General features: G+C 39.6%; 1 protein-coding gene across 1 annotated transcript in view; it reads right to left on the reverse strand.

Annotated features, from left to right (window-relative positions):
• Positions 1-17,339, reverse strand: part of CCDC30 (coiled-coil domain containing 30) — a gene marked incomplete at its 5' end in the record, with an annotated part of 36,321 nt that overhangs the window by 1,685 nt on the left and 17,297 nt on the right. Inside the window, 4 exons of the mRNA XM_008573158.1 lie at positions 2,117-2,231; positions 4,124-4,260; positions 7,445-7,586; positions 16,975-17,087. Coding sequence (XP_008571380.1) covers positions 2,117-2,231; positions 4,124-4,260; positions 7,445-7,586; positions 16,975-17,087 — 507 coding nt within the window. The remainder of the gene's footprint in view (positions 1-2,116; positions 2,232-4,123; positions 4,261-7,444; positions 7,587-16,974; positions 17,088-17,339) is intronic.

Below are 17,339 nucleotides of genomic sequence, written 5' to 3' on the forward strand. Positions count from 1 at the left end.
ATTATACACATAAAATGTGGAATGATTAAATCAAGCTAATTACCATATCTATCACTTCAAATACTTATCATTTACTCCTCCTATCTAACTGAAACATTATACCCTTTGACAAACATATCACCATTACTCCCAGACCCCAGCCTCTGTTGATCACCACTCTACTCTGCTTCTAGGAGTTCAGTTGTTTTAGATTCCACATGTAAGTGAGAATATGCGGTATTTGTCTTTCTGTGCCTGGCTTATTTCACTTCGCATAATGTCTTCCAGATTCATCCAAACTGTCGCAAATAGAATTTTCCTCTTTTATTAAGGTTGAATTATATTCCATTGTATTTATATACCACATTTTCTTTATCTGTTAGTCCACTGATAGACAGGTTGATCCCATAACTTGGCTATTGTGAATAATGCTGAAATAAACATGGGAGTGCAGACATCTCTTTAACATACCGATTTCAAATCCTTGGTATATAGCCAGAAGTGGGATTGCTGGATCATGTGGTAATCGTACTTTTAGTTTTTATAGGAACCTCCATAGAGTTTCTCATAATGGCTGTGCTAGTTTATATTCCCACAAACAGTGTACAAGTGTTACCTTTTCTCCACATCTTTGCCAGCACTTATTATCTTTCATCTTTTTGATAATAGCTATTCTGATAGGTGTGAAGTGATGTCTCATTGTGGATTTAATTTGCATTTCCCCAATGATTAATGATGTTGGGCATTTTTCACATCTCTTTTGGCCAATTCTATGTCTTCTTTTGAGAAATGTATATAAATTTCCCTCTTAGAACTACTTTTGCTGCATCACATAAGTTTGGGTATGTTGTGTTTCCATTATCATGTGTCTCAAGATAATTTTTTATTTTCCTTTTGACTTCTTCTTTGACCCATCAGTTGCTCAGAAGCATACTGTTTAATTTCCATGTATTTGTGAATTTGCCAAGATTTCTTAATACTGATTTCCAGTTTTATAACATTGTAATCAGAAAAGATAGTTGATATTGTTTCAATCCCCCTAAATTTATTTGGGCTTATTTTGTAGCCTAACATAGGATCAACCCTGGAGCATGTTCCATGTGCATTTGACATGGATGTGTATTCTGTTGCTATTGGATGGAATGTTTTGTATGTCTGTTAGGTTTATTTGGTCTAAAGTCCAATGTTTCCTTATTAATTTACTGTCTGTATGACCTGTCCATTATTTCAAGTGAGGTATTGAAGTCTCCTACTCTTACTGTATTGCAATCTATCTCTCCATTCAGATCCTTTAATATTTCCCTTATATATTTAGGTGCTCCAATGTTAGGTACACACACAAGTATGTTTACAAATGTCATATCCTCTTGATTAACTGACCCCTTTATCGTTATATATATATAATACCTTCTTTGTCTCTTTTAAGAGTTTTTGACTGTTCACTGAACTACCTCTTGCTTACTTGCTCACCAGCCATACTCTGGACCTTGCCTGAACCTATACTATTTTCTACATCTCTCTGGACTTGGCTACTTGTCTGCTTGGATTTTTGGAACATAACTGCTTTTCTTTGACTCAGATGCTTTCCTTGGGTTTGATTCCTTGCCAGACCAGACTAGCTTCATTTTACTTCTCTGAGCCTCAGATTTGCTCATATTTCAGATGGGGTAAGAATAATACACAGAAAACAAGGTTGGTGAGAATGAGGCATATATGTAAAAACACTAAACATTTATTCATTCTCAAATATTTATGGAGTACCTATCTATAGATACAGTGATATATGAGATACAATCCATGCCCTCCAGGATCTCACTGCTGAATTAATGAGATAGAAAAGAAAAAAGGCAATGACAATATAGTGTGTTAAGAAAGAAGCTATGAGGCATATACTAATTGCTTTGGGATCACACAGGACGAGAATGTATAACAAAAGCTGACCCAATGAAGAGCAAAGTGGGTCAAGAGCAGTCTCAGGGTCTGCTGCCCAGTGTGTAACCAGGAGCTTCTTTGCCACAGTCCACCATGATGCCAAAAGCAGGGCTACAGCTATATGAAGATGAAGGGAAGAGAGAGCACAGCAGCCTTAGCAGCCCATACTTCAGATTAAAGACCAAACAGGAAGCACACATCTTACCTCTCCTCTGCGATTCTGGATGCTCCTTATAATGTATTCTAAGAGGTCAACCTGCTGCTTGAGCCGGAGACTATTTTCCTGTAATTGCTTATTTTCTCTATCCAGGAAAAGAACTCTAAGAATGGCATAAATCAGAGGCATAACTAGAAATTTTTGTATCATTACTAAAAACCCAAAACTATGTCCCACTCCCACTAGCTCTGAGGCTTAGACCACGGTCCAGACCTTAGAACCAAGGCTGGCAGACTAATTCCCACAATATTCCAAGAACAAGTAAAAATTAATAAGCTTCTCCCCTGTACATGGTTATTAAGTATATGTGCAAGAGTAACAAAGATACAATTTCAGCTGTTGAGAAATTTAAGAAAGGATACGATTCTCTTTAGGGGTGGGATTGAAACAACAGACTCTGTATCCCATCAAATATTGTAGCTACACAGCTTGTTTCTGGTTCTGATTTCATACTGATCTGGTTCTGATTTCTTGTGTAGAGGTAGAAACACCAGCAGCAGCAATCATTTACCAAGAACTTGCTATGTACTTAGGCACTGTAGTCTGCCCACCCAGTAAGTACTTAAAACTTTTCATGTATTATCTCATTTAATCCTCACAACAACCTCATGAAATGTATATTGCTATGAAGCCTATTTTATAGATGAGGAAACTGAGGCTTAGAGAGGGGAAAGTAACTTGTTTAGGAACATAAAAATAGAAATTCATAGAGCTGAGATGCCAATCCAGATCTTTCAGACTTCTGAGCCTGAGCTTTTAACCACTATATCAGGCTCACTCTCCAGGGCCACGGTTTATCTGGGAGATGTGACAGTATAATAGTTTTTGTTCAGAGATTTGTTTTTGAGTTCTGGTTCTGTCACTTACTAACTTCGTGACCCCTGGCAAATTACAAATCTGAGCCTTAGTTTCCTCATCTGTAAAATGAGGAAATACCCTGTAGAAGAAACTTACTCTAAGGAAAATATCCAAGTCCAATCCAGGTGACCAGATTGTGTCATCAGGAGAGTAAGGCAGGAACAGTATTAAGGCAAGAGTAATGAGTTAATTGTTTTGGGCGCTGACTGTCAGAAGCTATGACATAGTTTGAGAAGGGCAATAATTTATATGGGATATATAAAAGGGAAGACACAGACAGTAAAAGATAATCAGAGACTCTCCAGGCCTTCCCAGAGGAGAGTGTGCCCAAAGCAGTGAATGGGAGAGTTCCAGCCTTCTTGGCAGACCTCTCCCCAGACTATGGTACTGTGGTCTAGGGCCACTAATGAAGTCTACATGATGCTTTGCCACTGACCAGGCCTTCTTTGGACCTTGGCTTCCTCATCCATAAAATAAGGCTAATAAAATAAGTCCTTCTCTCCTGGGACTGGTGTCAGGATTAAGTGAATAGAGACAGAGCTTAGAACAGTGCCTAGCATATAGTAAGTGCTCAAACAAATGTTAATCATTATAGTTATTACTGGTGACATTATCTGTTAAGATCAACCCACTCTCTTTGCTCTGATTCTTGCTCTAAGAAAACTTTTGATTGTAATTAAAGTTTCCTGTGGAGGAGAGAATGCTCAGGCTGGCTAATAACCGACTTCTGATCTGTTTGGAATATTTCTCACTAAAAATTAATACATTGGTATCCTGTGGGTTTCATGAATTTAAGTCATTTTTATGAGCTTGGTTCTCTCTTGGTCTACCTTGATTCCATAGGTATCAAATGATAAAAATGAATGTCAACGCACACAGAATGGCACACCAGAATACGCACAGCCGGGTGATCAGTGAGGCAATGCCTCTGTAAAAGTTCCTATCTGAATGGCCAGCCAGCCTCCTCTATGATATTTTTTTCTTTAATTTCACAACTTCTGCCACTGAAAACAGTGGAAAGCAGAGCAAGATTTATAGAACAGACTGCAAACTCAAAGGACAGTCTCCAGAACCATCTCTTTGTTGAGAGAGAAACATCCTATTCATGGAGTTCGTTGGTTCCCAGGCCATACCTACCTGCTCTGAAATGAAGATATTCTCCATTTGTTGCCATAGATCAATTCTTCTTGCTCTGTGAGTTGCTCCAGAAGTTTCCTTTTTTCTAGTTGCAGGATATCATTTTGGGCAGAGACCTCATCCTGACATGCCTTCTCCTAGGAATTAGAAAGTCCCTAATTACCACAGCTGGAGAAAGAACTATAAGTTTAAGAGCATCTGCCTGTTTCTAAACTCTTTGCCCATGTTTACTTTTTTTCTCCTGTCCTTTAGTCTGCTTCCTTACACTGTCATAATGAATTGTCCCTCATTATAGCTAGATAGTTCTTCTACTTATTTTGGTTATTTTATGCCATGTATTTTGTTTGGACATTTAATCATTCTTTTGCATTAACACTTAAAAATATCTGAGCATTTAACTTCCAATAAGGTCTCAATGCTCTTATCTGTATCCTAATTTCATAGGTATCAAAGCACCAACAAATACAATTGAATTCTCTGAAGCTCCATATTGAAAACTTTCCCATTTAATACATTTCTGTCTGCTTTGTAGTTATATTATTTTTAAGGCAAAGGGAGGAAGATGAGAATTTAGCCACCTCATGTGGCAATCAGTGTCAAGTCTCAGATGACATGGCAAGTCAAGCATGTAAACCAGGTACTGAGACTACTGTGGTGATAAAACTGAAGTTATTTCTAGCCTGACGCTATGTTTTATCTTCTATTGGTCGTTTCCCCCTGTAGTGGATTGAATTATGTCCCCCTAAAACTCATTGAAGCTTGAATTGTTTCCCCCAAGTTTTAAGTATCATAAACTTAGTCCCCACTGTGACTGTTAAGAGGATGAGAAGCCCTATTTTGGTAATTGAAAGGTGGAGCCTTGAAGAGGTGACTGGATTGGAGGACCATGCTGTAGTGAATGGATTAAAAATGGCGTTCAGGGGCGTGGTTCTGAGGGCTTTAAAAGAAGAGGAGAGTCTGTCTCGCCCTTTCTCTCTGCTCCCTCTGCTTCCACCATCTTGCAATGTGAGACCCCTGGGTCACTGTTGCCACCACCAGACGGACTTTGGACTTCCCAGCCTCAGAAATTGTAAGCAAATAAATTTCATTTTCTTTATAAATTAACCAGTTCCAAGTGTTTTGTTATAAGCAACACAAAATGGACTAATACAGCCCCCAAAGCAATAGCTAGTGAACTTACAGCTAAAATGCTAAAGGACTGCGTTTCATTAGAAAAACACTAACATTCTTGCACTGAAAGAGTCAGGCCCAAGGTTTGTACGACTGTAACATTAAAAGCTCTAGGCTAAGTATTTCTAATTCTGTTAACAATTTCCCTTGTGAACTATGCATCCATCAAATTAACATGCTTCTAAGAGATTATACACCAAAAAGAAGGAAAATAACATCTATGAAAGATTTATATGCTCCTGGTAACGCTTTAGGAATTTTATATTTTAATCCTCACGAAAGCCTCATGTGTGTTAGGTAGGGATTATTTTCCCCACTTTACAGATGAGGAAAATGATACACAGAGACTTGTCCAAGGTCATGAAGTATTAAGTGCCAGGGCTAGAATTTGAGTCCAAGTCTGTCTAAGGCCAAAACCCATAGTACCATTCAATGACAGCAAGCGAAACGTTCAATTACTTTCTTAGCCTCTGTTTATTTGCGATCTCTGGTATACTTCAAGGAGATATTTGTGGTTCTTTGGGTGGGTGCATTAGTTTCCTAGGACTGCTGTAACAAATTATGACAAACTGGGTGGCTTAAAACAATGTGACTTTATTTTCTCACAGTTCTGGGAGCTAGAAGTCTCAAATCAAGATGTCAGCAGGGTTAGTTCCGTCTGGGGACTCAGAGGGAGTTTCTGTCCCATGACTTTCTCCTACCTTCTCGTGGTTGCCAGCAATCCTTGGTGTTCCTTGGCTTGTAGCTGCATCATTCTGATCTCTGCCTCCATGATGACAACATGTTCTTTCCCTGTGTTTGTCTATCTGCGTGTCTTCCCCTCTTCTTATGAGAACACCTGTCACATTGGATTTAGGATTCACCCTAATCCAGGATAACCTCATCTTAACTAATTACATTTGTAAAGACTCTACTTCCAAATAAGGTCGCATTATGTGGTTCTGGGTGGACATGATTTTGGGGGGACACTTATTCAACTTATTTGGGGGGAACATTCAAGTATGTTCAGGAAGAAAGAAAGCATGTCTCCTGAAAGCAGGAGGCTGTTTCTGCCTAGAAGTAGGAGGCAGGCAGTACCAGAAAGAACTGGTAATGCAGAAGTAGGTTGATGATATTTCTGGTGGGCCCATGAACCAGGAGAGCTACCTTCTTCTGTATATTTTCCATAGTCTTTTCCTCGTTACAAATCTAAGCTGGATCTGAATATCTAAAAGTTTGACAAATTAATGACAAAACAGGAGGATACCGCAAAAAACCCAACTTGTTTTCCTTTCTCACTACAGTTTAGAGTATCAAGAGGATTTTCTAAAATTTTCTAAAATACAGCACCGTGACCCATCTGTTATAATCCTTGAATGGTTTATTGTGTGTAGTCTGGGGATTCTGCACCTGTAGCCCCATGATAGTCAATGCAATGACTGAAATTACATAGATGCTTTTGGTATCCTTGTCACATAATGGTGGTATAACAAAAACTTGTTGGGTGTAGAAATGAGTATCTTAGGAGTGAGGACAGTTTTCAAAATTCTGGAATGGGCTGGAGATCCTAAGAGAAAACATTACTGGCCCCGTTGGTTGCTCTCCACCTTGAATTTACTAGTTTATCGATCTCAAGACCATTTTGCACTTGATTCCGTTCATCTGTCCCATTTCCTTCTTACCCGTAGACGAATGAGTCACAAGAACAATAAGACAAGCATAAAGAAACCATGATATTTAGAAAAAAAGCTTGAAGGCACTAGTCAAGGACCAATAAAGGAGCAGGGATCACCTGTTTTCACTGCCATCTAAAAATGCGTGGAAGTTTGAGGCAAAATTAGGGCTGCGTAAAGCAGAAATTAGTTACTGAGGGTGATTTGGAAGTCTCCGCTGAGAGTTGCTTAAGTAAAGATATTTTCATTTGAAGGCAAAACATTGATTAAAAGTTGGCAGTGCAGAGTATTTTCAGTGTCCAATTTGGTTCAGCAATACTATGAGTCATATACTTTTTGGTAGGGCTTAAAGAATTACATTGAAAGATGGTACAAAGGAAAAAAATGAAAACAAGGGCTACGAAGAGGCCACAAATAATTAAAAAATGAACGAATTTTCTCTAAGTGGCCGACCACCAGCATCGTCAATGAGATTTTCTCCTTTCATTTTTTTTCTCACCTTTTCCACTTGTTGTTGCAGTGTTACAATATCATCTTCGAGTTGTTTAATTCTCTTATCTCGTACTTCTACTTCATGAACTAAACGATCCTTGACTTTTTGAAGCTTGGCTTTGTGCTGGTGACGTTTCTTATTATAGTTTCTATAAAAAGTAAATTTGAGTAGGCACACCTGAGCACAGTTAACATTCATTTTTGCCTCCCTAATATGTACCTTTCTTGGGTTTCCCTTTCTTGCATATATCAGCGGCCTGGCACCAGATGTGGATACTTATCCTGCCTCACATCTCCTTGCCCCGATGTGGGAGAACGGACCAAGGACAACCCCCTACATAACACCAACTTTAGTCATCTCTGTGGACTGAAGTATCTGGCTTATCCTGGTCTTGAACTGAAGGTTCTGGTATAGCTTTAGTATCCGAGTCTAATTTAGGAAACTCCTTGATTTCTAATCCTTTACATGCAAATTCTGTCTTTTTTAAAAAAATTTTATTTTAAAAAGATGACCGGAGGGCCGGCCCAGTGGCGCACTGGAAAGTGCGCTGCTTGGGAGCACGGCAGGCGCCGCTGAGGGTTTGGATCCCATGTGGAGACCGGTTCCCGCTCACTGGCTGAGCGCGGTGCCGGTACAGCAGAGAACTACATGCATCATCTTAGTTGTCAGCTCTGGCAAAGGAATTGTGACAGTCCAGAAATAATCAGTCAGTTGGGCTAGCCCCATGGCTCACTTGGGAGTGTGTGGTGCTGGGAGCGCCGAGGCCGTGGGTTCAGATCCTATATGGGGATGGCCGGTGAGCTAAATGGCTGAGTGTGGGGCAGACCAAACCATGCCAAGGGTTGCGATCCCTTACCAGTCCAAAAAAAAGAAAGAATCAGTCAGCTATAAAGGCAGCTGCTGAGGCCAAGGGAGTATCTAGAAACAGCAGAAAGAAAATGTGACAAGAATCATAAAAGGTGCCAGAGGCAGAGAGAAATCAATGATAAAAATAAAACTGAGAAATCCAGAAATATTTGGGAAAAAGTAATGTACTTCCAAATAATTCATAGGTCAAAGAAGAAATTGTAGTAAAATGAGAAAATCGGCCTTGGTATCATCAGCACCACACTCTCCCAAGTGAGCCAAGGGGTGGCCCATATATGTAAATTCTGAATCCTGCTGCACTGATTCAATCATTAATTTAAAATTTCCTAGTTCTTGGCTATACCCTTGGACACTGATATACCCACTTCAATCTCATCTAATTTCCAGTTAACTGGGCCTGGTTCTTGGTCCTTGCATTGAGTCTGGACTTCTAAATGCCAGTTCTATATAGGTCCCTGCTCAAGACTCTTAACCTGATTCTGACATAAATCTAAGATACCACCAATAAGCACATAAAAAGATGCTTAACATCATTAGCAATTAAAGAAATGCAAACCTAAAGTATAAGGTGCTACTTCACACCTACTAGGATAGCTAGAATAAAAAAAGGCAGAAAATAACAAGTGCTGACAAGGATGTGGAGAAATCAGAACCCTCATGCACGGCAGGCAGGAATGTAAAATGGTACAGCCTCTTTGAAAAACAGCCTGACAGTTCCTCAAATGTTAAAACATATAGTTGCCATATGACCCAGCAATTCCACTCCTAGGTATACACTCAAGAGAAACGAAAACATATGTCCATACAAAAACTTATACACAAATGTTCATAGCAGCATTATTCATAATAGCCAAAAGGCAGAAACAACCCAAACTTCCATCAACTGATGAATGGATAAACGGACTGGTATATCCACACAATGGGCTGTCATTCAGCCACAATGGCTCAGGCTACAACATGCATGAACTTTGAAAGCATTATGTTAAGTGAAAGAAGCCAGTAACACAAGATCACATATTATATGATTTCATTTATATAAAATGTCCATAATTGGAAAATAGAGAGAAAAAGAAAATAGAGTAGCGGTTGCCTAGGACACTGAGGGTGGGGTGGGAAATCAGGGATAGGGTGTTAACTAAAGGGTATGGGGTTTCTTTTTGGAGTGATAAAATGTTCTAAAGCTGACTATGGTGATGAATGGACAACTAAAAGCCATTGAACTTTCCACTTTAAATGGGTGAGTTGTATAGTATGTGATCTCAATAAAGCTGTTTAAAAAACCAACTAAAAGGGCTGGCCGGTGGATCACTTGGGAGAATGTGGTACTGATGACACCAACGCCATGGGTTCGGATCCCTACATAGGGATGGCTGGTTAGCTCACTTGCGAGAGTGTGCTGCTGACAACAAGTGAAGGGTTAAGATCCCCTTACCAGTCATCTTTAAAAAAACAAACAAACAAACAAACAAAAAACAAACAAACAAAAATCTATGTTACCATTTCAAACTACTATAACAGATAATCAGAGTAAATAAGAAAATAGATTGAAGCCACCATACTACCACTAGGCAAACAAACCTTGTTGAGAATGACTGCTTTCCCACTTAGAATATTGTTATTCAGAAGATGCTTTAAATTAAAAATAAAGGAGAAGTTTTACTTTGAACCTATTAGGCTGTTCATAACACTGAATTACTTTAAACCAAGATTTCTCAGCTTCTGCACTATTGACATTTTGGGTGAGATAATCATTTGTGTAGAAGGCTGTAATGTCACTGTAAGATGCTTAGTAGCACACTTGCCCTCTACCCACCAGATGCCAGTAGCCACAGAATTATCTCCAGACATTCCCTTGACCTGGGAGACTGTGATATTGAGAAATAAAGGTACATATTTGGTCTTCGTCCCAGGTTTCTGGCAAAAAGCTCCTAAAACCCTTAGAATCTCCTCCAGATTGATAAGTACATTTTGCACGCTTATGAAATGACTAGGTGGTTGGAGGCCCCTAGACAGCTTCAGGATGGGAGGCTGGTCACTGGAAAGACCAAGGCCTGATTAAAAGGGTTGGGACTTCAGCCCCATCCCCCAACTTCCTGGGAGGGGAAAGGGGCTGAAGGTTGAGTTGATCACCAATAACCAGTGATTTAGTCAATTATGCCTATGTAATGAAGCTTCCATAAAAACTCAAAGGAACTGGGTTCAGGGAGGAGTGGAGGGGGCTAACAGATAGCTGAACCAAGTTCAGCAGAGCAGAAAGAAGGAAAAGAGCCTAGTCCTTAAGGATACTACTGAGGAGCTGAATCAACCTCAATAATCACCTTCCTCTAGATTTCTTGTCATATAAGAAAAAAAAATTGTCTAAAATATTAGGTTTTCTGTTATTTGTGGTCAAATGCATCCTGATATTTTAAAAACAGAAAAACTACTCTAATACCCTATAGCCCCTGACTTCCCTGAATGCCTGGAAATTTGGATAATGCCTTTTTAACCAAAACAAAAAATCTGAGGAACTTAATCTCCTCTTTGTCACTGTAGACACTTGAGGGCACAGTCACTGAGGCCTGTAATGCTAGGCAGTTCGCATATATCATCTGTCTGATCTTACTTGGTGCCCTAACTCAGTAAAAGGCAACTAATTTTTCCATGACAGCACCTTTGATTTTAAAGCAGAGTGATGAAGACTGTTTATCTTCTCTATGAATCAGGAGATGGAGGCTATACAGTAGAATTAACTCAATGGGGTTGGGCTGTTCAAACCGTGCAATGGACTGGCCCTTGACTGGCTTTTGGGACACCTCTAAGCCCTTGGAATATGCTGCCTGATGAGAAGTCTTTGTATAGCTGGGGCCTCAGGCCACACCAGATAGTTATGCTAACAGCGGAACTTATGGTGAATTCATTTCTGTTCACTTAGGGTACTGGGCCACTGGGGGAGAATGGGGCTGGAGGATGAATAGTTGAGGTCAGTCACTGAGGTACTCCACGTCTATGTGACAGCCTCCACTCCCTCAGAATTCCTGGACACCAAGGCTCAGGTGAGTTTCTTTGGCTTGGGAATACTTCTTAAGTGTTGTCACACATGGTTGCTGGGAAACTAAGTACTGTACTTCTGGTACTCCTGCACCAGGAGAAGAGAACTGGAAGCTTGCTTGCGTCTTGTCTCTCCTGGATTCTGCTCTATGTGCCTTTTTCCTTTGCTGATTTTAATCTGTATCCTTTCACTGTAATAAACCATAACCATGAATATAACAGCTTTTCCGAGTTCTATGAGTTGTTCTAGGGAATCATGAAACCTGAGGGGTGTCTTGGGGACTCCCAACAGAGAGCAGTTACTTCTACTCAGAAGAATCTGACCCCAGAGCATGTGATCTTCCCACGATACCCCACTGCTATCAAATTGGCAAAAGTAGGCAAACAGATTGCTGATTTCTCCTAATGAGATACTTTGTTTTGTACAAGAACTAGGAACCAGGTGGGATGGGAAGAACAAAGCAGATTTATCTAGATGCTAATTCTAGTCAAACTAGGATGAAAGAGCTACTCCAAGAGAGTCCTATGTCCTTGTAAGTTTATGTCTTACCCTTGTTAAGTGTTTTTGCAAGACTCCTCCATTTTCCAGAAGAGTCCCCCTCTCTTTCCTGTTTGCTAAGGTTACATAAAAGAATCATTTAGCTTGTTTTTACCTAAGATTAATTTAGCTGGTAGCCAGATACCAAGCTGAGAAGTTTGGATTCCTGCAGGCCAGAGGAATTCATACCAGACTTAGATAAACCTTGTCAGCCTAGGTGGCAGTGACTAACTGCTGGAGTTGTCCCTAATCCAATTTCTCCTTCTATCATTATAGGTCCCCTGATTTTTTGCAGGGCACAGGGTTGCCCAGTATAAGAACTACATTTTCTGTCTTTCCTTGCTGGTAGATACAGCCATGTGAATAAGTTCTGGCCAAAAGAATGTGAATGGAAACAGTGTGCCTTAACGGAAAATGGCATGTCCTTGCCTTCTCCCCATTTTTTTCCTTCTTATTGATTGGAATGTGAATATGGTAGTGAACTATCTTGAATTATGTGGATAAGGGCAACATGTTAAAGATGCTGGAACTATAACAAGATAGAAGGAGCCTAGGCTTCTGACACATTGAGCCACCATACCAATTCTGTACTGCTTATGTCTGCACTGTTAGATAACAGGAAAACTTCTCCCTTTCTGAAGCCATTCTTATTCAGGGTCTTTGGTAGAGCTACTCGCCCTATATCTCAATTAATGGAGTTGCCTGTAGATACCTGTGTTCATAAACTGTCTCAGGCCCATTTAGTTCTATGGCCCTTGTAGCACCCAATACATAATATGAGGCACACACTTTTGCCAACTGTGTTCCCAGTTACCACCACTGTGACTTAGATTCTTTACAAGGAGATGTTTCTACCTCCTAAATGTTCTCATTTTCCTTTTTACTAGGAATAGTTGGAAAAAAGATACTACCAGGTTTCAGCATGCTCTGGTCTATAGCTTCAGAGACATAACATCTAGCAGTGTGCAAACATCCAACCTGTAATCCTCTGGGTTTCCCAGATGTTCACAGCTTTCACATCATTTGAAACACAACATGTACTTCTGAAATTTCTTTCACTTATCCTGTACGGGGATATTAAAACCCAAGTCTCTAGCTTCCCGTGCCAGACAGCTTCCATCTCTCTTATTCTACCATTTGAATTATTAAAAAGCAAACGTATTCTTTAAAGTAAAAGGATAAATTATAGAAACTTTGGGAAAATACCCAATTCCCAATATGATCAGCATTATGATATTGTATTTCCTTCTAGTCTTATTAACAGCTTTTGTTTAAACATTGTCTAAATTAAAATGTTTTCCCATGTTGTTATCTAGTATTCATAGCTACCATCCTTTACAGCAGTAGTACGTTCCATTAAGTGAATGTATTATGTATTACCTAACTAGTCTCTTATTATTTGGTATTCAGGTTTTTCTCCATAGTGTTATGCATGATTTGAAGAGTATGTTGCTGCAGTACAGCTGGTGAGAGTGTAGAGCATTTCCTTGCCATTGCTGGCTCACTTGCATGAAGAACATGTAGATTTTCTGTTTATTTTTGGCTTTGTTGACTATTCGCATTATGAGGCCACACAATACTTATGTTCCAAAATTTAGGGACAACTTTTAACTGTGTTTAAGTAAAGCCAGATTGTCTATTACTTTGATTTCAAAAAGGCAAGGAATTTGTTCCTCTGGAAGAGTGGTTGGGAAAATATGTAAAAAATAAGTATTGTCTGTAAAGCTCAGGACTGGGATCAGGGGAATGAAAAGAAAAATGAACCTAGAGTTTTGACCATTCCTTCCATTTGTAGTTTTCAACCCTGAAAGCACACTAGAATCACACGGGGATGCTTGTAGAAAAATACTGATCCACAGGCACGATGCCCACAGATTCTGATTTAGTTCATTCATGTTGGAGCCCAGGACTGTGTACCCAGGGTCAAGACCCACTGTTATAAATGCTGTCTACAAATATCATATCATGGAGAAATATTCAGCCTCACTAGCTATCAAAGAAATTCGAAATAAAATGACAAGTAACTTCTGATTATAAGTGCACGTAAAAATAATAGAATATGTTTAGCAAAAGAAGTCAGACACAGAAAGATTACATGCAGTATGATTCCATTTGGATGAAATTCTAGGAGAGGCAGAAATCAGAACAGTGGCTACCTGGGGGAGGTGGGGGAAGGAGGAGGTACAAATGACTGCAAATAGGCAGGAGAGAACTTTAAGGGATAGTGCAAATGTTCTGTATCTTGATTAAGGTGGTGGTTATATGGGTGTATATGTTTCTCAAAATTCATCGAATGATATGTTAAAAAATCTTTGTGTTTATTGTATGTACATTATTCCCCAATGAAAACAAAGCATATTGGGGAAAATTTCATTAGTCTCCCTCCCCCATCAATAATAGCACCCAATGCTAATGAGGATGTGGTGAAATTGTTACTCTTATATAACAATGGCAGAAAAATTTGGTAGGACTTTTCTGAATGTTTGCCAATATACTTTAAGATCCACAGTGCTATAAAAATAAATTTTAAAATGAAAAATATATATACCACAATGACTTTTTCAATGTTAATTTGAACAGAAATACTCAACCATCAGACCAGCAAGTAATTCTTAACTAAATTAGGGTTGTGTTGTGAGGGTTGATTCAAGCAGTCCTAGAGTTAACCTGAGCTGTTTTGCTAAAGTCCTGCTTGGCACTGACTGCTGCTCAAGGCATGAAATATACTGGTTAAAATAGCGTGGCTTCCTAACCACAGGTCCAAGGAGTTTTGTGGCAGTTTGTACCAGCATGTCAGCACTGTTTATTGATAACACTGAGAATGATGATTTGTATCTGGTGCTAGTGAGATCTTAAGAAGGCTCTGCTCTTGAGGCAGGTTACATAGCATGAATATGCTTATGTGACCAGCAGAATACAAAAAAATCTCAGCTGAGACTCCATTTTGGGGGCCCTGGTTCTGAGGTGTGCAGTGCACATACAAGTGGTTCTGGATCTGAGAGAGGAAGTGCATCGAGCTACAACCCTTACAGAGGGAGCATCATTGTAGCTCTTGCCTGACCTCTCCACACCCCGTGCTGTGAGACACCCATGAGCTATGATGCATATCCTTCCTCTAATGCTATTGCTATACTATACCCTTTTCCTGCAATGAGCTGTACATATGTAAGCACTGTCATTTTGGGTTCTCTTAGTCTTCTTTAACAATTGAGCCCTGTTTAACTGCCACTGTTAGTGCAAGGGTGTATCAACTTTATGAAATATTATGTTTTATGAAAATAAGCAAATTTTTAGATAGCAAAGCACAATGCTTATGAGATGATATTGGAAAGAGAATATAAAATTTTATCTAAGCTATGATAGTAAAATGATAAAATTATGTTTATTGACAAGAGACTAGGAGTGAACATGGGAGGAATTCTGGGTAAATTTTCTTTCATTAAAAAATCTGCAATGGGCCGGCCCCATGGTGCGCTTGGGAGAGTGCGGCGCTGGGAGCGCAGCGACGCTCCCGCTGCGGGTTTGGATCCTATATAGGACTGGCCGGCGCGCTCACTGGCTGAGTGCGGTGCGGGCAACACCACACCAAGGGTTGCGATCCCCTTACCGGTCACGAAAAAGACAAAAAAAAAAAAAATCTGCAATGTTGTTTTATTATTTGTGAAATTAAAAAAAAAAATTAACTGCCTAAAGACCAAGTATTATTATAATTTTGGACAAGGAAATTTACCTTATATGTGTATATAAATATCATATCTGTAATAGATATAGATTATATGTTATTATATATAACATATATTAATAATATTCAGTGTCAATTCATTTGGCAAACATTGTGGCATTTTTATATACTATAGATCTAGCACTTCATTCTCTCTCCTTCCTCTAATAGCAGGATATAATGAAGAAAGAACACTGTGTAAGTTATCAGAGGACTGAGTTTCAGTCTTAGATTTTTGGCAGCATGAACTGAACCATGTACACTCCCTTTACCATGGTTTCTACATTTCTCAATACGATAATCAAAGCAAGAAAATAAATACCAATGACTGAAAAATATTCTTTGCTGTAACGCAGTAAACAATGGTTTTTAAATCATTAATACCATCAACACAGTAGGTGATAAGAACATAATAAGAAACTCAACCTACAGATGGAATAGAGCAGAAGACTACAGAGCTAGGAGCAGAGAGGTGGGTCATGAAGAACATAAAATAAATAAATATAATAATAGCACTTACTATGTGCCAGACACTGCTCTGAGTCAGTGCTTTACGTATATCCACTCATTTAATTCTCACAAGAACCTTCTAAGATAAGTACCATTATTTTGCCCATTTTAAAGATGAGGGACCTCAGGCACAGAGTGGTTATATAACTCGCCCAAGGTTACATAGCTAGTTTCTAACAGAACCAGGATTTGTACCCAGGCAGGTGGCTCCAGAGTCCATTGTCTAAACTACTATGCTACGGTTCAGAGAGGAAGAGAGCAGATGGAATCTGGTAGAACGGAAGAAGTGGTAGGTAGTTCAGGAACAGGCATTTTTATTGACTGTAGATAAAAAGATGAGTAAGACCATGGTCCATGCCCTTGAAGAGGAAGACAGGTAGGTGAGGAAGACAGGTAGCAAATGCGGCAAGGTTTGAAGTCCAGAGACCCATGTACAAAGGGTCATGGGGACATGAAGAATGAGCACCTCACCTAGCCCAGGTGGAAGGTGTCAAGAAAGGCCTCTTAGAGGAGGTGACTTCTGGTCTAAAAATTATGAGTTGAAATGGGGAGAGGGTGGTCCCAGCTAAGTATGTGAGGGGGGAAAAAGCCCAAAGGCAAGGAAGGAGGGTGTATTTGGGGAAAAACAAGTTAGATAACACAGAGCTCAATAAATGGTAATTCCTTTCTACCTCCTTCTCTTGGGATGAAATCGGGCTCCACATCTCCCTAGGAAAAGCCCCATGTTTAGAACTTCGGAAACACAGGAAAATTATGCTGGCCCTCTTGAAAAGTAGCTTTAGTGAGCATCCCACTGCTTAGCCCTGGGCTGGCTCAATAAGAAACAGGTATTCTACAGTTTTCCTCCAAAGGGAACTTGTTTTTGTTTACCTCCTATAGGCATCAAGCTGCTTCAAAAATTGCCCATATTCTTGACATAGGGCTTCTTTCTCTTGTTGTAACCCAGATAGCTGGTCTGACAATTCCTGGTTACTCTTGATATGCTGAAAAACATTAGAAAAATAAGTAAGACTACTCTATGCTGGTAAAGGTAGGATACTGACAGAATGTAAATTTGCCAAGTCTTTCTGCTGAAAAGGCTCATAGTTACTCCAGCTTCTGAGATCATAGTAGCTTCATATGATTCCTCTACTTTCAGATTTCCTGAAAGCCAGAAGCTGTTTTCCTTGACTTTTGTTCCCCCAGCCGTCCTAATAATTTTGTAATATAATTCCCTATGTTAAAAATCTTCCACC

Source organism: Galeopterus variegatus, unplaced genomic scaffold (assembly GCF_000696425.1).
Source record: "Galeopterus variegatus unplaced genomic scaffold, G_variegatus-3.0.2 Scaffold882, whole genome shotgun sequence".
In the NCBI taxonomy this organism is placed as follows: domain Eukaryota; kingdom Metazoa; phylum Chordata; class Mammalia; order Dermoptera; family Cynocephalidae; genus Galeopterus; species Galeopterus variegatus.